At 35.0% G+C, this 22136-nt stretch overlaps 2 protein-coding genes across 2 annotated transcripts; one reads left to right on the forward strand and one right to left on the reverse strand.

Moving 5' to 3' along the window:
• Positions 1 to 889: 889 nt before the first annotated feature.
• LOC113237966 (leucine-rich melanocyte differentiation-associated protein-like) lies at positions 890 to 10065 on the reverse strand. The gene is made up of 6 exons (XM_026474683.1): positions 10058 to 10065; positions 9449 to 9556; positions 7985 to 8128; positions 7400 to 7510; positions 6694 to 6843; positions 890 to 1721 (listed from the first exon to the last, which is right to left on the reverse strand). The coding sequence occupies exons 1-6, from the start codon at positions 10063 to 10065 to the stop codon at positions 1481 to 1483; spliced, it is 762 nt and encodes a 253-aa protein (XP_026330468.1). The 3' UTR covers positions 890 to 1480.
• Positions 10066 to 11084: 1019 nt separating this feature from the next.
• LOC113237967 (CDK5 regulatory subunit-associated protein 3) lies at positions 11085 to 17978 on the forward strand. The gene is made up of 9 exons (XM_026474684.1): positions 11085 to 11090; positions 11199 to 11612; positions 11825 to 11977; positions 12644 to 12874; positions 13313 to 13447; positions 14742 to 14897; positions 15160 to 15353; positions 16503 to 16674; positions 17858 to 17978. Exons 1-9 carry the CDS (start codon positions 11085 to 11087, stop codon positions 17927 to 17929), a joined length of 1533 nt encoding a protein of 510 aa, XP_026330469.1. The 3' UTR covers positions 17930 to 17978.
• Positions 17979 to 22136: the final 4158 nt, after the last annotated feature.

A 22136-nucleotide genomic window follows, 5' to 3' on the forward strand; every position in this document is an offset into this window, starting at 1 on the left:
ACTGTCATTGTATGTATTTCCAATGTATATTTTAAGGACGAAGCATAAAGCACAATTTGGTTGGAATGGTAACCACAACCTGAGGTAAAAGTATTATACTAACTAAAGATACATTCTAAAAAGTAAGAAAATAAATTCGTTCTCAGTTTACAATTCATTAAGGATTCGATACCTCAATGAGATGACATGGCATTTAACACTGTCATAACCAATTAATTTGGCACACTTATACACTAGAATATGGTTTACAGAATTTAAAAACATATTAATGAATATAAACAGCAATAATGCTGTCTGAAACCTTAACAATATGTTTCAAATATTTTTGTTTATATATTATAATCAATAAAGAAAATTTTAGTTTAGTGGAGTAACATACAATTGCAAGAAAAACAATATATACAAAAGTAATATCAAACGTTCCAATGGTCATGACATGACCAATATATTTAGGTCTATTATCTATCAAAGAGAAGAATAGAAAAGTATTTGCATACGTAATTTCTCCTTTATTATAACAAGTACATTTCATCAAACTAGTAACACAAATCAATGCAGGAGATTGTAGTCTATGTTTGTTTAAATGGAGCAAAATGACATTTGCAGGGTTGCCAGTTTTCGTAAAATTTCAAATAGTTATTTGGTTGTTGTCGACAGTTTTATCGATAGATTGTGCAAGTAGGTAAAATGCTGCTAAAACTGATACGACGTTCTAATGATTACTAATTGCGTTATTGCATTTTTTATTCTTATTTTGACAATTGGCCTATTAGTAACGAAATGAATTTTTAATCCTACATATTTCAATAACGACTATATATTAAATTAAAATAAAAAACTTTAAAATATGTCTCATATTTCTATTTTAATACACATAGTTCTAAGTATAGTGTATGTAGTATGAATTTTCAAAAATTCACAATTCAAATGAACCAGGCCTAGCAGTTGCACGAATAATGTACCGATGGTGATTCAAATGAAACAAGTTCGATTATTTGTTGCGTAAGCATAACCGACATCAGTCGATAGTCGATGTAATATTTATCGACTGCAATCACTAGCTCCTTGCAAGCGGGAAAAAACTTTTACGCAATGAACTGTCATTTTACTCCATCTTAAAAAAGACAAACTATAAACGAATAGGATATCTGACAAGAAATGTACAATACTGCCCTTTTAAATCATTGTTTCTGCTAATTATCACTCAAACGTGTCAGTGCAAACACTGTTTTGCAAAAACACTGTTTCTACAAAATAATTACTAAAAGTTCGACAGATAATAAGTGGAAACAGTGTGTTACAAGTGGCAGCATTCAACCTGAAAAACAATATTAACGTTAACTAGTTCTTACGCGAATAGAGTGCAGTTGAGCCATTAATGTTATAGATCTTCAGGGTCACGTCTTTCATTTTCATTGAAGGAAATATTTGAAACTTCAACATATTATATTAATGACATACCTTTTACAATTCTCACAAATCATATCAACAGATTTCTATTATCTCTCTTTTCCCTTCCAAGCATGGATGTTACCTTATTATGTACACTATTCCACGTTACAGATGTATGTACGAGTTGGGAGAGGCCGCCGGGACCAGGCTTGACCAGTCTCTCGAAAAATGGCCGTTTGTAGAGACGCTGGGCCTCTGATCGTTGGTCTTCTGTAACCTTACGATCGTCTAGGTGGTGGAGTGACGGGAATTGGGATACTACGAAGAGTCTGAAATAATGAAGTATTGAAATAGTTAAAAATTCAAAAATATTTGAATCCATCCATCTCGAGTGCAGGATCGACGTTAAGAATGTAATGTAATAACCTTTAACCGATTTCCATAAAACTTGGCAAATAAATGTAACGTGTAAAAATTGAAAAAACAAATATACGCGATTTAAATCCGGAAAAATAGTTTCATTTCCTAAATAAATGTAATTTCATAAACTTCAGAGGTCAATTTTGTTATATATAAAGTTGATGTTTATTTTGTCACTACTGACAGTCGAGTGAAAGGGGAAGATTTGACAATTTTTATTTATTAAATTTTTATTGAATTGATATTCAATTATTTTTTGTGAAATGACTCCACTAGTTTGTTATAATTATTAATATAATTATTATTAATGGTATGCAAGAAGACGTCGGTTCGAATCCGACCGGATCGAAGGAATTTTTTCTGAGTGTTTTTTCTGAGTGTTCGATCTTTGTATTAATAATTATAACAAATTTTTATTTACTTAATTTGTTCTAAATCCACACGACGTAATTATAAATAAACAGTGTGCCACAACTGCCTGGTCTTAAACTAATCTTAAACTAGAAAATTTTGTGTAGTATATATCGGAGCAGCGAGCATATTATTATAACCAGAAATAGAGACGAAATGTTATTCATTTTGTTTGAAAACTATTCTGCTAAATGACTACGATTACAACTGCGTTCCGATTGGCCAGCCCGAATTATATATACAATATACACATACATACACACACGCACGCACGCACGCGCTCATACACACACACACGAACACGTTTAAGGTCAAACGACATTTAATATGCACAAACTAGATGCCTAAAAATACAGGTACGGTAAAAACAGATTTCTTAGAAAAAGACAAAATTCTTTTTATGAAGACAAATTTATTAAATCCAACAAAACGATCCTCTCCCTATAGACGCTAGAGAATAATTACTTGATAATAGTAAAAAAACGTCTCAAAAGTGTATTTTAGTTACAAGACAGAAATATTTAATCCAAGAGCAAATTAATTTACTTCAAGTCACAAAGCCACTCTAGATTCAACAAAATATTTATTTGTTATTAGAAATGTCTGATTTTGATTTGAAAAAAAAAAGAAAAATTGAGAGGTACTTAATTATTTGACTGAAGATTTATGTTTTCCAATATCAAAAAGGGTAAATTTACAGGGTTATGGACCCAACAGTGTGTCTCATTAGCGTGAAAGCACACAGTTCAGTGCCAAATCTTAAAGTAGCAGAAATAGGACGGCATTTTGTCAAACACTTGAGGACCATTCAGTTCCGTATAAGTGCTACAGCGGCAGAAAGCACTTACAATTCCCAATATATGAGATGACTTTATACTATCGAAGTTAACAAAACGATAGCGCGTTTCAGAGTACAACTAATGCCATCTAGCAGTGGTGTGATGGAACTAGTTGCATGTTAAAGTTGTGCTTGTTACATAAGTGTAGTTTGATTTCATGCTGTAGCCAAATTTCTTAAATTATGACTATAAATAACACCCTAACAAACTAGAGATACTACGTATTGTTTCTTTGGATAAATGACTGTTTATGGTTTTTATGATTACAAGCACAAGTAAAAGTAAAAGTAAAGCTTCATTTTTATTGTTTATCTACCTTTACATATGTTTCACTTGTAGATTTAGTTTGAAATTAAGTTATGAAATAATTTATCTTTCTCTTTAATATTGTAACAAAAACTTGATTTGAAAATTAAATAAAAAAGTCTCTATTTCTGTTATATACTTGATGTATCAGAGTAACGTGATTCACTGTCTGTCCAGAACAGTAAACTAGAGAAATTTAAAAAAGTTCATTTCTCAAATTGGTCCTATCGAGAATTCGGTTCCGTTGGGCCACCGAGGTCATCATTAATTAATCATTAATTAATCTTCATACTTATAATATTAGAAAGATCTATTTTTTTACACTCATAGCCCCGAAGTAAGCTCTGTAAATGATCTGACGAAAGAGGAATCTGACGGACGTGTTCTAAATCGTATCGTGGGAGCCATGGACAAACACATAGACAATCACAAATAACAACTAAACTCACGAGAGAAATAGGCCACGTAGGCCATAGAAATATTTATCCCGGACCAGACCCGAACCCGGGACCTCTGCGTGGCAGATCAGCATGGTAACAGTTAGATAGGTTACTAGAAAAGTTTTTCTGAATGTCATTCCAGAGCAAAATGTATAATACTGAACAGAACTTTAGGATTATGTCTGCGCTCCTATCTTTACTAGACAATAAATAACCAAGATAAAGAGACTGACTCTGCCGATGATTTATATGTTCAATCAAACAAAGTTATCAAATTCAACTGCTCTATGAACCTATTGGAAATATAGTGTGGAACAATACCCAGTGATAAGAAACTATTAACAACTGTTTAGCGTGGAATGCATCAAAATTTTCTAAATAATTATTAATATGAGCTCAGATACGAGACATTTCCGGACTATATTGGCTTAATTAGGTTAATGTCTATTTAGACAACATTTTAATAATATACATCAAATTATGTATATTCAAGAAGAATAGACCGAATGGACCTTACCCAAAACAATGCCAAACAAAAGGTAACTTGTATTTTATTTTAAATGAACGTACTGATGACCACTAGCATGCTCTGGCGCATAGAAGTGGTGTACAAAGGAGAGTTCACCTAAGAAGATACCTATACAAGCACAACTTCAAGAATGCAGGTTGGGAACCCATAAGTTTTCCAAGTGTTGTGAGCTTTCATCGATATGCAGGTTTCGTGACGACTAGGGCTTTCATTTCGGGAATGTCGGTCTCGAAAATTTCAAGAGTCTCGACAATTTTTTGGCATTTCCGAGACTTGATACTTATGTTTTCAGTCTCGGAAATATAGTCTTAAGTCACCTTAGCTTGTATTCTAATTTTCTCCGCATTAATACGCTTCATTTTGTCGAGCGGCACATACACTGGCTTTATTTCAGAATTTATTTTTTTACAAACGAAATTAACGCCATTTGCAAATTGTATATCGTATATTACACGTGGTCTATTTAGTTCAGTTGACATAAAAAAAAACATTGGTATATATGTAAAGTACATTTCGAATACAGCGGTTTTCTTGTAAAAATCATTGGTATATCGCACCTCTCGTGGATGAAGGGCATAAGTGGAGTTACGTCAAAAATGTTTATTGTTCCATTAGATACAGAAAAATAAATAAATCCACATCCTCTATAATTCTTGTAACTATATCTACAATATTAGTCGATAGAGTTACAAGAATTGGAGAGGATGTGGGTTATATGTTTCTGTATATTCTAATGGAGGAATAAACATTTTTGACGTAACTCCACTTATGCCATTCTTCCATGAGGAGTGCGATATGTAAAGTACCTATTGAATACAGGGATTTTCTTGTAAAATTTTGAGGTAAGTTTGTATTTTTCTTCTATCGTGCAAATTTTTAGGAATCGTGTTTTCACACCGTATAGTATAACCTCGATTTTCCTATATATTTTTTCCAAAGCGATTGATTCAACACTTTCACTGTTATGCAGAATCCAACAAAGTCATTTGAAGTTGCATAGACTCTTAGGTCACTTAATTAAAAAGACCTAGATCTCTATGCGAGAATAGCAGTATCTCGCGCTTTATTTCGCTCTCGCGTTAGTCGCGCCCTGCCGTGCTAGCCCTACAATAGTCAACAGTATAGAATGGAGCTCAGTATAATCTGTCGAAATTGAAGAACGGTAGTTAGGGATGGGTAATATAGCTTTTTCTGAATATCGTATCGAAACTATATATCGATATTTGAAATCGGATTTCGAAACTATATATTTTCTGAAACTATATATTCAAGGATACATTGCCGTTACTGATATTCGGAGTCAGATTTCAAAACTATATATTATTGGATATATAGTGTTAAAAGAGCAATGCGGGCCAATATTAGTATATAGTTTCGAAGTCGCACAAAAAATGCTTTCGCGTTGATATCGGTATATAGTTTGAAAATAATCCCTCAGCTTGATTCCGCGTCGCTATAAAATACGCGATGCGGAGCAATATCGATATATAGTTTCTAAGATACACGATATCGGATATTCGATATTGACACAATATATAGATTCAATAACTATATATGATTTGTAACGCCCATTCCTAAACGGTAGTAACAAAATCAGGCCTTCTCTATTAGAAACCGCACTAAACGCCCTTTTGTTTCTTACGTACCAACTATAAAAATGATTGTCTCATTGGTATTACTATCATTAGTGGGTTCAAGACAATTAGCTGACTTGGGACTGATCTTAAAGCTTTTATTTTATTTAAAGGCTAACTTATTCGGGATGGTGCTTAACTACGTTTGAACACCTGTTCAGCTGTGAAAGATTATCAGTTCTCTTTGTTGTCAACGAAGAAATCATAAAATGTTTGTAGAACTACCGTGTTTGAGCTAATTAAATTGGTTATTTATTATTTCCTAAGTTTAAAACGTACATTAAAAATTTTAATTGAAAAGTCATATTATAAAATTGAGGACTACGTGTTAGTAGATAAAGACGACATGGTTCTAGATTCCACACAAATATGATTCAAAGTGTATTATTCCATAGCATTTAAGTTTATTTGAAAAGAGCAATTCCTAAGATTTCTTGCTCATTCTTCTCAAGGTGAACGAGCTACTTGTAAGCTACTACAAGTGCCGTTTTCAAGTGTAAATTTTTTTTTATCTATGGAATAAATGATTATTTGAATTTGACTTTGGAGTACACTGTTTTGTGTTTTTTAAAATTTAATTTATGTTTTATATACTAATCTGACAATATTCTAATTTATGTGTATTGTGGAGAAATAAATGGAGATTTATTTTAATCATTTAATAAATATTTCCTACTGTTAATGATTTACTTTCAAGCAGCAAATAGAAACAAATAAATTACCTATACTGAAGATATTCATAAAAAGTGCCGCCGTTAAGGTAACTCGGAGCTGCAGGATTGCCCATTAAACATAGATGTTGTAGATTTGGACAGGACTCCTTCAGCTTACCGACCCATGGGTAGAGAGAGGCCACTTTGCAATTATTTAACCTGAAAATTGAACATATCTACTTATTTAATATATTGATTGATTGCAATCAATATATTCAATTGAAAAGCCTTTGCAACGTTTCGTATAGAGCATTGCATGTTTTGATCTCATCTTGTTGAGACATGTGCCTGCCCATGAAGGAGCAGCACTGGGTTAGAAGGTGCAGAGGAGTCTCGTCCACATTTCTGCTTCCTCTTATATTCTGAGACAGTATTCATGATCAAAAATGTAAACAAAAGTTGCTGAAAAAATGTTTATGACCTATGAGATGTTACTTTGACAGAGTCAGTTGTTTGTTTATATTGTTGAACTGGAATTCGATTGCCGAGTATAGTTTATTGCTGGAATTATGCTATTTAAGTCACAATTCTAATAGGTACACTTTATATCGCAAATGCGTTGGCAGTCGTGGGAAATCTTAAATCTCCTGTGGGTATGGTGGTATGATATGGCCTGATGGGCTTGTGCCTGCAAACGACTATCTGTTGCAAATATACATTTCCTTCTATGCTTTAACTAATCACCACCTCAACATGAATTAGAAGCATTTCTTACCATAACAGCTTTAGTTGTGGCAAAGGTGGTAGAAAACAATTTTCTGTGATAGGATTTTTGTCTGCAATCAGAGAAGTGAGCTGCTTGAAGTACACTAGCGGATCCAAGTTACTGAAATATTACATAGCATTTTGTTGAGTGTGTCGCTGAACACCCGGCATAACATAAAAAAAGAATGTAGAAATTTTATTTTCCAAGAGAATTTAATTTTGTTATTATAGGACGTCATTGTATTTTTACAATATTTTGGTTTATTTGTAATGAATGGCTGCACTGGCCATGAATGATTTGTAATAAATGCTAATTAAAATTTTTCAAGCTTCCAAGAGTTGTGAACCTTATTTGACATGCAGATTTAATTTGCCTGCTATATTTTTAGAATAATTTAAAAAAATAATTATATTCATTAGTAATTAAGTATCAAAAAAGAGAAGATTTCACTTTAAAAACCTATATCACTAAATTAGGAAGTTATCTTAAATTCATTGTTTAAATCACATTCAAAAAGATAAAAATAAATAATCCATGACTTAATATATTTTTACCAGATACTAGCTATCTTAATAGATAACTGAAGTAACTCACGTAATTTTATTATGGCTGATGTCCAAATATCGAATATGGTCTGAAAATCTTTCCACTATGGTCTTTGGTATTTCGTAAAGTGTCTCATATGCCAGGGTCAGTTTGGTGGACTCATCCTCACTTTCAGCACTGCCATTTGAGGACCTGGGGAACAATTATTTCAGTTGGTAACAATAGTGTCATTCGAAGATGGTACTCATCATGGTTGTATAGGATAGAGTCACAAATTTTACGGCTCACCACCCACTTAGGCAAAATAAAAAAATTTCAACGGCCACCCACAACACCACAAAAAATCATGATGAAAAAAAATTATATGTATGTAGTGTAGTTTATATACATAATTCAGGCTTTCTTTTTACATACGGTAGCACCCCCTAGACAGCATCAGTTCCCCCAATGCTTCCAAAGCCCCCTACGACTCTTCAGTGCCCACAGGGGGCACTAGGGACCACTTTGGGAAACTACGTTGTATACTATGATTTAAACAAACATTTACTTAGTTTAGGCATCACAACTGTAGTACCAGTCCATATGTTTTGCACATTGTGCTTCAGAAAAAGATGATTAACTTAGCTTTATAGAGCATTATCTGTATTACTAATACCTGTGTGAGATTTTGTCACTAATGCAACAGAAGCAGTGTTCTACAAATGTGAAATTTAGATTATTGCCAATAGCTTTTTTTGTAAAGCTCGATGGGTAACATTTATGGCTTGTACGCCATTAGGTTTCAAAGCTTTATTTGTATAGTTTCTTGATAGTATAATAGTTAAGTTTTTAACATTGTTTATTTTTACCAATGTTGGAAATGGAACTACTTTTTGAGATAGAATTCCATGTTTTTGTTTTATGAAACAAACCAACATTTAAGGTCCCTTACAGGTCCCATGGTCACAGCTGACTGTCAACTGTGCCCAATATAGTCTCATTTCTTATTTGTAACAATTGAAAAAAACTTAAGAACTCGATTTTACCAATGCTGTCACAGCTTTCTTCATATTTAGTTTAAGTTATGAAGAAATAAAATTTATCTTAATTATTTATATATATATATATATATTATTATTATCTTAAAGGAAATAATGCATATATTACAGTGTCTCTATAATCAATTACCCAGTTTCTAAGTAAGTAATGCCCTGTACTAGAAAGTATAAAACACAGGCACAAATCTAGCAACTGTCATAAAGGAAACAATAATACTAGAAGTCCAATAGCGGTGAATTTAACTCCGGGGCACTATCCAGAACAGCCAGCCAGCCAGCCAGTCCTACCGGTAATCAAACCCAAGACATACAAATCAAGCATCCATAGCGCAAGAATGGCTTTCTATATTTTTCTATTTTGGTGGCCTGTGTTCATCAGTGAACTTATTGTTGTCAGATTTAGACGACACCAAAGTTAAGATTAAATTAAAATTATTTAAAATAAGAATTTTAATTTAGAAAATCACCAACTCACTGGATAAGTAAATCTGGAGGCACAGGAACATCAGTCATGTTGGTCACAGAGTCCACTAAAAAGTCTCTGGAGATGTCCACGGATATCAATCCGTCGTCAACACTTCCACTGTTAATTAAAAAAACAAAAGAAAAAAACACTTTTTAACACTTGCGAAGATGATAACGTATCTTATCATCTAATTTCTTCCATAAGTATTTTAATTAGGAAGTGTAATTTTTTTATATTTTGTATAATTGTTAGTTTTAGACTTCCATACCTTTTTAAATTAAAATTAGAACGAAGCAATTAATAAAAAAATTTGTACCTATCAACAAAAAAAACAACAAGATCAACAAAACCGAAACAAAACTTGAAAATAGTGTTGCCACATTTTTATCAATTACTTAGATAATATGTAAACACAAAAAAAAAAAATTGAATGAGTACTTTACATCCCGCGATTCACCCACAAGTGTCGCACGAGCAACACTGACTGAAACACTTTAAGCAGGAGAGAAGAATGGCACCGTTCTTCTCTCCCAAGCCTTTTTATTGTTATCGGTATTTGGTAAACGGTAGATTACCAAAAACTTTTGATCTCGACCCGAAATTCTAAACAATACTTACTTGTCCATTATTGAACTTGAAATAGTTGTCATCGAAGTATTATATTAGGTATAGGTATTACTATAGTTACAACGCACTTTGCACTCTAAAATCTGTCGTGTATGTGTCATGAAATGTTATCAGTTGAATTTATGGTAATTTAGATAGAAACCGGTGTTTAGATGATTCGTGCATAAAAATTGAGTCGAATTGGAATGCAATCTAGGAAAATTTTTGGAAGATTCGACTTCAAATGAAATCGAAAATCAAGAGCGTGCTCTCAATATAAAAGAACTTGCACGCAAATTAATATACTGTCTATGTTGTCGTAAGCGTTCGCGTTCAGTTTGCTGTAGCGTACGGCAAAACAATTTTCAACATTTAGTCAAATTTCGTTAAAAATTTTAAAAATAGCAACAATTTTCGTGTTGTCACATTGTGTTTTTTTTTTGTATATTTTGTTACATACTATTTACAAGAGAAAGAGATAGAAAACCTTAATAAACAATCGTCTGTAATGTTGTGGGGTATAAATAAATAATACATACATGATTATGTATAAAATAATGGGTTCCCCTCTTATTCCATTGATCCCGGTTTTGGGTTTAGGAGTCTAAACCATGCCACCATCGCTTCCGTCGTCGTGGTTTACCGCGTCTCCGTTATAGTTGTGAGATTTCTACTGCGTGGTTATCTTCACCCTCGGCATTGCTCGGTATACGGTAGAATATCTACCCACTAACCCAACTCAGTTCCACTTCAACTTGGCCGCCTTCAGAGCTGTATCGAAAATTGGGTTTGTGAGCGCAGTTTAAGACACGATCCAATAGTTTTACACCTGGAATGCTGCTACCATACTAGGTGTAAAACTTCAAAGCTCGCTGGCAAACTCTGAGTTTCTACTTCTGTGCTTCAATATAGCAAAAAAAGCGAAACTGTCAACAGATGTTTGACACGTCATATCAGCGTAGAGTTGTTTTCAGATTTTATTTTCTAAATTAATTTCTGTTATCAGAATTCACTTGAACTATTGCTAAAAACTTTCAACATGGATGTAAGTACCTACGACTACATAAATTAGCATTAACATATGCAGTTACCCGTTGCTTTCATTGAAAACTTGTGTCATTAAACAAAGTACCATATTTTGTTAATTTTCTAGGAAAGCAATATTCCAATAGACATAAATATTGGTAAACTTCAAGATTGGCTCGTTAGCCGTCGTCATGTGAATAAGGAATGGCAGAAAAGTATAATTGCGGTGCGCGAAAGAATTAACAATGCCATTCAAGACATGCCTGCTCATGACGATATTGCAGCTCTGCTTTCAGGCAGCTATATCAATTATTTCCACTGTTTGAAGATTATAGATATATTAAAAGAGACTGAGAAAGATACTAAGAATCTTTTTGGTCGATATGGTTCGAAAAGAATGAAGGACTGGCAAGATGTTGTTAAGAGTTATGAAAAAGAGAACTTGTATCTGGCTGAGGCAGCACAAATGCTGGTTAGGAATATTAATTATGAAATCCCAAGTTTAAAAAAGCAGATAGTTAAGGAGGAACAGTTGCAGGCTGTAAGTATTTTAAGTTTTGAAATTTCATTTTTGTACATAGAGTAAATTGAAAATGGAATCATATTTTCTGTGCATTGTTTGAATATACTTTGACTTTTACACCCTTTCTACTGGGAGATATGAATGTGGAAGCATTGAATTAATTTACCTTCTTAATGTATTTTTACTGTGAGTTAGTAGTAATTTTTTTATATAGCATAACATTCTTTCAGGAATGGGACAAAAAACAATCTGACTACCTGAAGAATGAGGCGTCAAGCAAAACAGAGTTCCACAATCTATGCAAGCAGCTTGGTATCCAAGGAGATAGAATAAAAAAAGAACTGGTGGACAGGCTCCAGGAATTGCCTGGCATTTATGAAAAGGTAACTGGATCTATGGGAGTTTCTACAACTTGTCTGCCTAAAATCTAGCTGATTGATTGTACAGTTGATGCTCTAAGATACCTGACCCCTTAACCGTCTGTTTGATTCTCAGTAGATCTGTGTGAAGACAGGTGTTTACCAAACTTAACCTTAAATCTGTGAGCCATTAAACTCTTCTACTAGCCTTCTTTATTGAAATCAAATCAAAATTGATTTATTTCAGACAAATTAATACAGTCCTTATTCTTATAAAAGTTACACAAATATAACCCATAGAGTCCCATCAGGATCTACCAAAATTGCATCATTAATGAATGACATTTTAAGATACTTTTTAAGCCAATTTAATCTTTAATTAAATTACATAAATACAGATTTTATTGAAAAAGCTAGAATTCCTTTACACTTTTCTGTTGAATTTGTAAGAAGGGTCTCAGAACCAAAAGGTCAGTTAGAGGGTCAGATATCTTAAGACATCGTTTGTACATTCAAAATTTAAAAAGAGCTTTTTTGGCCCAAATCTTGCTTTATCTCTTGAACTGAAAATGGAATCTACAAATCCACTTGTTACTTAATGAGAATGCAGACTTTCAGGTGATTTCTTATTGAGAAATAATTACAATAATTCAGCTTCAATTATATGTAATCACTTCATTTTACTTTCAGATTGGTAAATCTTTGAAACCTCTTCTACCTGGGATAGAACTGTACTCAGCTTTCACACAATACATCTTAGGCAATAAAGCTACGGAAGTGTTACCGCTTTTGCAATATGTTGTTGAACATGGCAACACTACTGTGTATGAATGGAGATATGGGGAGCCACCATTAAGTATTGAACCTGATCCAATACATATTGAGTTAGATGATGAAGAAGATAATGGGGCTGGAGATCAGGTGAATTTGGGATATACTTAACCTCACTTGCTTTTATATGAAGCAGCACCCAGCAGTTATTTGGCAATTTTGCATAACATCTGACAATTAATAATATAGCTTGATTATACAAGCTTCAGTTCAGTACACAGGGTTATTTGAAAAAACATTAACAACTTCACAGGACTATAATATTACTAACATCATCATCATAATTTTCGAGGTATTTCGGGGTGCTCATTACGAATATGGCACTCATTTCTAAATCCAAGAATTGCATTGAATTTTAATTGCAATTAAAATTAATTGTGATGTTGCAATTGATTTGAATTGCAATTAATTTTTTTTGAAATTTAATTGACTAACGCCTAACACTGCCTGTTAGTTTGTCGATATTTAACAAATAACCCTGTATACTATGTTTCCACGAGATTTTTAAAATTCTACATAAAATTACAGATAGATTTCGGTGAAAATGAAATAGATTTCGGGTCCATTGAGGCGCCGGCCGGCGAGATTAACTTCGGCGATGGCGATGCAGAAGCAGCAGATATTGACTGGGGGAACATTGGGGACGCGCCCGCTGCTGACATTGTGAGTCTCTATAAAAAAATGATCAGGGCCCCAAATCTGCTAATTTTCTTTAAACCATTGGTCAAAGTCATTCCAATGAGACTCCACTGCGATCATATTTTGCAATTTATGGTAATGTTTATTATTCTGCTAAAATCTAGTTGGAATGGCAGTTGAGAACAAGTCGTGCGCCTGGTAGTAAGCGACACGCCTATCCATAACAGTAGCAGTGTTACTCAGAGCTTTAAATGCCAAAGATCTTTGGGGCACTGCCTCTGCGCCCGTCACCCTGAGATATAAGTTGACTAGCACCGTTACCCTTGAAAACCGGGACAGTGCAATGCTCATTTTATTGCTTGGCGGCAGAAATAGGCAAGGTGGCAGTACTTCCCTGGACAAAATCTTTCACACGGAGCTCTACTGTTACTAATAATCAATAATGATCGGTGTTGCCTTACTAAAACTACCATGGAAATTACAATGCTTAATTTTCCTAATCTCGTTTGATCAACAATTTCTCTGTCTTTTTGATGACAGTTCATTGCGCAAGTGTTGCCCACTTGCAAGCAGCTAGTGATTGCAGTCGATAAATATTCTGTCGACTATCGACTAAATGTTGGTCACGCTTAAGGAATAAATAGCCGAACTTGATTCATTTGAATCATCGTCGGCCCATTATTCGTCCAATTACTGAGCACAAGTTCATGTGAATTGTCAATATTTGTAAATTCATGCATACATATGACACACTGTATTTAGAACTATGTCTATGAAAAATACAAAGAGGAGTTTCTCATTTTAATTCATTTTAGGTAATCAATTCCGTCTATTCTTGTTAAAATGTATATGAATAAAAATTGATTTCGATACTAGTGGGCCAACTGTCCAAATGAGAACAAAAAAATACAATAACGCAATTACTAAACATTAGACCGTCTTAATATTCATAAAAAAAAAATTATCTTTGTGAAAGAATCTATCGATGAAACTATCGACAACAACTACATGACTATTTAAAATTTTATGAAAACTGGCAACCTTGTAAATGTCATTTTTCTCCGTCATCAAAAAAGGCACGAGTCTTCAAATTAAACATATATAATATTAGTAGCAGAATACCAAAAAATTGCAATGGCAGTGAATAGTAGCTCGATGGCTAGCCACTAACAACTACTCTTAACTTTTTAGAAGAATATCAAACATATAAAATCTTGCCATTAACAGTGTTACACAACTGAGATGATTTAAAATTAGCAGCAATTAGTTACGGAATCTTATCAGTGTTGACGTTAAGTCCTATAATGTTTGTGTTCAGGATCTATCAGCTGATATTGCAGCAGTGTCATTAGAAGAGTCTGGTATAGTCGTAGAGGAGCAAGGCCTGGCGGGAGGCGTGGCACGGGGCCGTGACGCACTCACACTACTGGATAACCCTACTACCCGCAATCAGCTTATTGATCAACTTGTCGAGGTACGTTTTATTCTAAACGTGGATTACAGAAGATCATGGACACTACGCCAACTTAATTTTATAGTAATTTTCTGTTTTTAATGTGAACAACCTTATTTTATTACTAATGCTTCCCAAATTTTGTGAAAAACAATAAAGAAACAAAAAAAAATTAGAAAAAGAAACAAAAAAACGTACTTTGTGAAAAAAAAGAAAAAACAACATAAAAATTGTGATGACTAAAAAATAAAGTTGGCTGACGTGACCAACATGTGTTTTTCAGCTGGAGTCTTTCCTTAAAATGCGCCTCTACGAAACAAACACTTCAAGCGAGATCGCGAGCTTCTCTCTCATCCAACAATTGCCAACGGAGAGCACTGCTGCCCTGGCCGCCATGTTGGACGCCGTACAAGTAGTTACAGCCAGTCTTACGACGCCCGAAATTAATCATTTACACAACGTCAAACATTCTCCAAGGTAGTTAATTATATTGAATAATAATGCTCTGTGTGAAATGTGTTTGTACAAAAAAAAATAATATTTTAAATGCGAAAGTAACTCCGACTGTTACGTTTTAAGGAATTTTTAATTTTTAATTTTAGGATTTTTTAACCGACGCCATTTCGTGCCGTCATTGTGTAAGCAAAACTTTTAAAACAATAATAGAATAAATACCGTGAAACGAAATTCTCAAACACATTTACATACATAATAATTATTTATAATAAATAACATATTTAAAATTATTATGCAATTATTGCATTTCTTTTACTCGCAATATTCACTAATGATTAAATGAAAGCTTTTTGTCTTTATATAATTAACAGAAATACTGTAATAAACGTAAAGAAACAAAAGAGAAATGTTACGAACACTAAACGGAAGTTTTTAATAACATATTGTCATATCATTTGTCATCAATTGTTACGGTGTTTTCCTCTACTGTTATCTATTGTCTGAACAAAAAGGTTTATGATCACTGCTTATTTGTTTACGTTTCTTCTACTTCTAAATGAAACGAAGTATAGGAGACGGACGTAGAAAATCAATACATCTATGATAATTTCAGTACAGAAAAAAACCGACCTCAAAAGTACGTGGAATTACGTCTATTTGCTAAGTTTTATTGAAATATCCCCTACTTCGCCACTATACAGGACTTGACACTGGAGATAATAAAAATCGGTTCTCACTACTCAAAGTATATTGAGAGAAAACGCCTTGAATTGGAGAAATAGCAAAATCAACCATAAAAAATAATTGCTCCTAAATTAAAGTTAGGCTCTATTTATAAAAATTAATCTTCATGCGTGAACAGCCACCCTTAGTGGTGTATGATTTTCTTCAAAATGAAATGGGACCACTATGGAAGTACCCCCTTCCCAACAAAAAAAGAATCATGAAAACCAGTTCACAAATACAGTGGAATTCAGTACGTCCTCCTTTTTTGGAGTCGGTTAAAAATAGTATAGTACAGTACAGTGTGTCCATGACACCCGCGACACAGGGTTTCCCCGGTGCGGGACCATGAGTGTGTGCGTTATTATTATTATATTATTATTGATAGAACGAAACACTTGCTATATGTCAGGATGCGAAGAACTAAATAAGTTTGTGTTTAAACAGATACGTGGACGTGCTGACAGCGCAACTTAAGCAGAAGCTGACGCTCTGCGACAAGCTGTCCCGGCTGGCTGCGCGTGCGGCGGACCACCGACAAGCGGCAGTGGCGCGCGCGGCCGATCTGAGGCCGTTGCTGGCGAGGATCATTGAGAGGACTAAGGAGCTGCAGGCTCATGTGAGTTACGTTCTTCTCTTACATTAAAGGTGCTTTTCCACCGGCGAGGCGAGATTAGAATTTCAAACCTATCTCGCCGAGATTTCTGTTTCTAATAATTGCGATTGATATTAACCCGTTCATTATTAGTAAAACACACAACAATGTCACTTCTTTTATTTGTGCCATAGTGCTTATATTAATTCAATATAAAATAACATATCGACGCCTCCTACGTTAAGAATGGTATGTCGAAATTGCCAAGTTTACAGGGGAGCCTTTAAAGTTCTGAATTCACTGAAATGAGCACAACACGTGACTTTAACATTTCTGGGTTTTATTTGGCAAAGCTCGTTACTCACATAGAGTATTATAAAATCCTAGAACAACCACAATTTATTTTATAATTCCACTCCCTAGCCGCTAGCCATACAAACATGGAAGCGAAACGCTTATAAAAACGCTTAAATATCTACAAGATAGGGGTGGAACCCCAGCCCACGTCTAGTCCCCCGATGATGGACAGGGGAAGGCGGAATCAAATTATGCAATTCTATCGCACATTATCCGTGCTATATCCTGTAGAAAACTGATAAGTTGGCAACTTTACGGCGGTGTTCTTCGCCTCTACTAATTCCGAGTCACCTATGAGCCTCTTAGCACGCTTGTCTATTGAATTCAAGGTCGCCAGTTGGTATTTAGCAGAGCCATCCCACAAGTGGCAGCAGTACTCCATACACGACCGGACTTGTGCTTGGTATAGCTGAAGCAACTGTCCCGGTGTGAAGTAACGCCTCACCCCAAAGGATGCCAAGCTTCCTGGCTGCATTTTTGGGCACGGATTCAATGTATCTGCCGAAGTTCAGATTGGACGACAGGTCCATTCCAAGTAGGTGAAGACGGTCTCGGCTATGGGTATGGATATATCACGAAAAGTCGGAGTCAGCTGAAAGGGACTCCGTTTACTGGAGAAAAGACACGCCTGCGTTTTGGTAGCATTAAATTTGACAAGATTGGCATCGTCCCTATCGGAGACTGCTTAAGTGTCAAATTCAAACGACTACCATCGACTCTCGACAAGACTGGATTTCTCCACTGACCCTTGCATTGGTCAAGTATGTAATAAGCATATTGTATGTAATCTTACATAATTACCACTAGGTCTTAAAATTTATTGCATAAAATACTATTGTTTTTGTTGCAGATCGAAAATGACATCTCGAAGAAATACAAAGGGCGACCGGTGAATATTATAGGGGGAGTGAAATTCCTTTAAACTTGCACAAAATGTTAAAACGAAAGTAATTATAATTTTTTACGAATGGGACAGTATGTTTCTTACATCTATTGTATATTCTAAAATATAAATTATATATATGTATTACTGTCTTTCTTTTACACAAGTACTAAGGTCTGAAGGTCTGGAAGTTTTTAAATAAGTTTCTGACTCAGGTTGATTAGTAACGATAATTTGTTTAGGGTGGAGATTTTCGGATGGACCTGGGAGTTCTCTCCGCCCGATATTCGACCGAAACAAATACTGTTAAATAAATAATACTCGAACAAATTAAAAGCTACATTTACATCATGCTTCTTTAAATTTGGTCGATTATTACTTATTTCACAGTAATTGGACGTGGATAAGCAAAAAGGATCCAATCCACAAAATTATCAAAAACTGAGTTATATATACCACACGGTTCCTAAAGTTTAACCTTCTTAGATCAGCAAAAAAAATCCAACATATAAACATAAATAAATATATCTGGAGTTACATGACATTATAAGTTTTGAAAATAAAACAAGAGTGAGAAACATTTTTAAACTTCAAAATGCCGTATCTCGGAAAGTGACTGGATGTGCATTGGCACCTTTTTGTTTAACTACGTCCAATTTAAATTTTTATTGATATTCAATTATTTTTATGTGACATTACTGCACTAGTTTGTTATAATTATTAATACAAAGATCGAACACTCAGAAAAAATCATTCGATCCGGCCGGATTGGTACCGACGACATCTTCTAGCATACCGTGGCAGACGCTATATCAACTAAGCCATGAAACGAACCAGCGGACCTCACGAATTTTTCTATGTGCTTGCGTCGTATCTTTGTATTTGGTTTTTCAACGGCTTTTTAGCTGTAGCGCCATCTATGAGAAATCTATAATGCACATGGGACTTTTCAACTTATGTCTCAGGGTGACGGGCGCAGAAGCAGTGCCCCTCAGATCTTTGCGATTTGAAGCTCCGAGAGGTACTGCAACTGTTATGGACAGGCGTATAGCTTACCATCAGCCACGCGACTTGTTCGACCCGTCACTTGATATTATAAAAAAAAATACCAGCAATCGTGTCTTGAGACTATAGTATTTCGTCGACGTTTGACGTCACACTGCACACTTCCCGCAGATTCGCTAGGTGTCGCCGACGGCGGCTGTGGAATTCTAGCAAATGCACGAGCTTTCTCGACCATGCGCGAGAATATCGCGGAAGATACGTGACTTGATTTTTCGCTCGTATCTAGTTTGTACATTACACAATTGCCCATATTTTCAGTTTATTACGCTATGTACAATATCGGTACAAAAACTTCCTTCCATTCCCTTCCGCCGCAATATAAATTGAACCTTAATTCCTCATGCACAACCAGTTCTTGCTGCTAAACGAAGAAAAAGGTAGGGTAAGTACTACCAGTACTTCCCTGGACGAACTGTTTCACAGGAGCTCTACTGCTATTTAGAGCTGCAAACCCAGATTCGATCCCATACCCTCTGCTTGAGAGGCGGTACGATAGGTGAAACCATAAGGCAACCACGGCTATACGTACCTTAATTTAAACAATTCATTAATTTGCAAAAACCGAAAATAAGTACCTACACCATTGACTTACAAATAAATGGACGACAGGTCTAATACAAAAACCACGAAAAAAATGTCCCAAGTCAACCTATTTAAACGTGTAAAGGAATATGAAAAAGCTAAAACGTTGAATTTAAATTGTAATGTCATCGCAGTACTGTCTAATTTTGCTTGCTTCGCTGTCAGTCGAACAAACGAAGACTAAAGCGTGAATGACGCTCTGTATAGGTACGATTTTAACGCCCTATAAGTTCGGACACTTTTTAGCGTGGACCCGACGTCCATATAATTGTAAGTCAATGACCTACACTGACAGTTTCAATTTGTTTTTTTTTTTTTTGAATAAATTGTATAACTGATCCATTTTTCTTTAATTTACGACTCCTACCTATAGCGATACCTCCAATGAATAATAACTACGCCAACTTATTTTTTTGGTCATCTCTATTTTTATTTTGTTTATCTGGTTTGTTTATTTAAAATTTTTATTGAATTGATATTTAATTATTTTTTGTGAAATTACTCCACTAGTTTGTTATAATTATTAATACAAAGATCGAACACTCAGAAAAAATTCCTTCGATCCGGCCGGATTCGAATCGACGTCTTCTAGCTTACCGTGCCAAACGCTATACCAACTAAGCCACGGAACGAACCAGCGGACCTCACGAATTCTTCTATGTGCTTGCGTCGTGTCTTTATTATAACTTTATTATTATTATTATTATTATATAATAAAAAAAAGTTTCGACTAACATATACCTATGTTGGGAATGCGTTTAATATCTCCTTCAACTAAATATGTATGTTCGTAGTGTCAGTCTCCTCGTTTGCCTTGGTTTGCAGAGTACAACTATGGTAGAAAAAGAGTTGTCATCGCACTAAAGATGAGAACCGGACACGTTCCATTTAACAGTTGGGATTTAATAATGAAAAAAAAAGCAATTCTCCTAATTGCGAGTTATGTGGAGTACCTAGTGGAAGATGCATTTATTGGTTACTGGAATGTGTCCGGTACAAGCAACAGAGGGCGGCGTTGATGAGAGACCTAACATCCGTAGGTGCTATAAATTGTATACTACGCAATCCCCACACTAAAACAGGCGAAAAGTTTGTTACAATTTGATGAATCGGCTCTTCGAAAGCGCCGTTCAGACATGTAAGCATTGACTTACAATTATATGGACGTCGGGTCCGCGCTAAAAAGTGTCCGCACTTGGAAGGCGCTAAAATCGTATACAGAGCGCGACACTCCGCTTTAGTCTTCATTTGTTCTACTGACAGCGCGATACTGCGATGACATTACAATTTAAATTTCGAATAGGTTGACTTGGGACATTTTTTTCGTGGTTTTTGTATTAGACCCGTCGTCCATTTATTTGTAAGTCAATGCATGTAAGCAATAGTTTACGATACGATTTAACTAAAAATAAAACAATAAACTCACACTAGGTACTTAAGCCTGAATCGTGAGGTCCCAGGCATACGATTAACATACATTACATGTTACCCTCTAAAAGGAAAAGAAATCGATATAAAAATAAATATGATAAAAAGGTACATAATTTAAAAATATGAACAATATTTTCTGCAATTTTATAAATTAATAAAATCAATAAAATAAAATGAAATAAATGAAATGCTGCTACAATATACAATTAATCCAATTTTCAACAAAATCATAAGACAAATCAAGCAACCAGTTCTGCGGTACACGTTTAGCGTCAAATGCTGAGCTGAGTTTTATGTCACAAAATCTAAGGACGTTGTTGTATAGGAATACGGATAGGAACGGGTGAAATCTCTTAGCAAAAGAACTATGTATGATAGGAAGCTGGACATGAAATACACGTTTTTTGATCAAAGCACTGTAGTCATTTGATCGAAGCACTTGCATGTGGGTTTTGATTGCAATTTTAAGAGCGAAGACCTTGCGAACGCTGAGAACACTCGCATAGGACTGCGGTCGGGTAACGTCGGGGCTTTTTCAGCATAGTTTTAAGATCACATCGTTGGGCTCTCTGTAGAGAGAGCCCAACAAGTAGTTGTAACATGCGCGTTTTTGCTGCACCAGCCCAGCTAGAAATGCAATACGTAAGAAGTGAGTGGCAAAGGGCGTAATGTCATTTTTAACACTGCCGGCGTAGCTACATCCCAGAGCATTCTTAAAATATTTGTCATTTTTCTTACTCGCCCCGACATGAAAGCTATGTGGCTGTCAAATTTAAGTTTATCGTCAATAGGAATACCAAGATTCTTAACAGTATCGGTTCTGCTTAGGCCTTCGCAAGAGTTCGCCGTACCACATTCTAGAACATGTGTGCGCTATAATAGCAGGTAGTGAAAATGGACCTGTTGATGAGGTCTTGTCAAAGCAGATGTACTGAGTCTTTTTGATATTTAAAGTGAGCAGATTTCGCTTATGCCAATCACACACCAATGAAAGACCATGTTCTGCACTTCGTGCAGCGTGGTCCCAGTCAGTACCATGAAATATGATGGCCGTGTCATAAGCGTAGCGAATTGCTTCTGCGTCTGACTGACACGTAGGTACCTACATTGTACACTCATAACTCCTCACTAGGGAAATCCTGTGTCGCGGGTGGCATGGAAAATCAAA

Source organism: Hyposmocoma kahamanoa, unplaced genomic scaffold (genome assembly GCF_003589595.1).
Source record: "Hyposmocoma kahamanoa isolate Upper Pololo Valley unplaced genomic scaffold, ASM358959v1 94, whole genome shotgun sequence".
NCBI lineage: Eukaryota > Metazoa > Arthropoda > Insecta > Lepidoptera > Cosmopterigidae > Hyposmocoma > Hyposmocoma kahamanoa.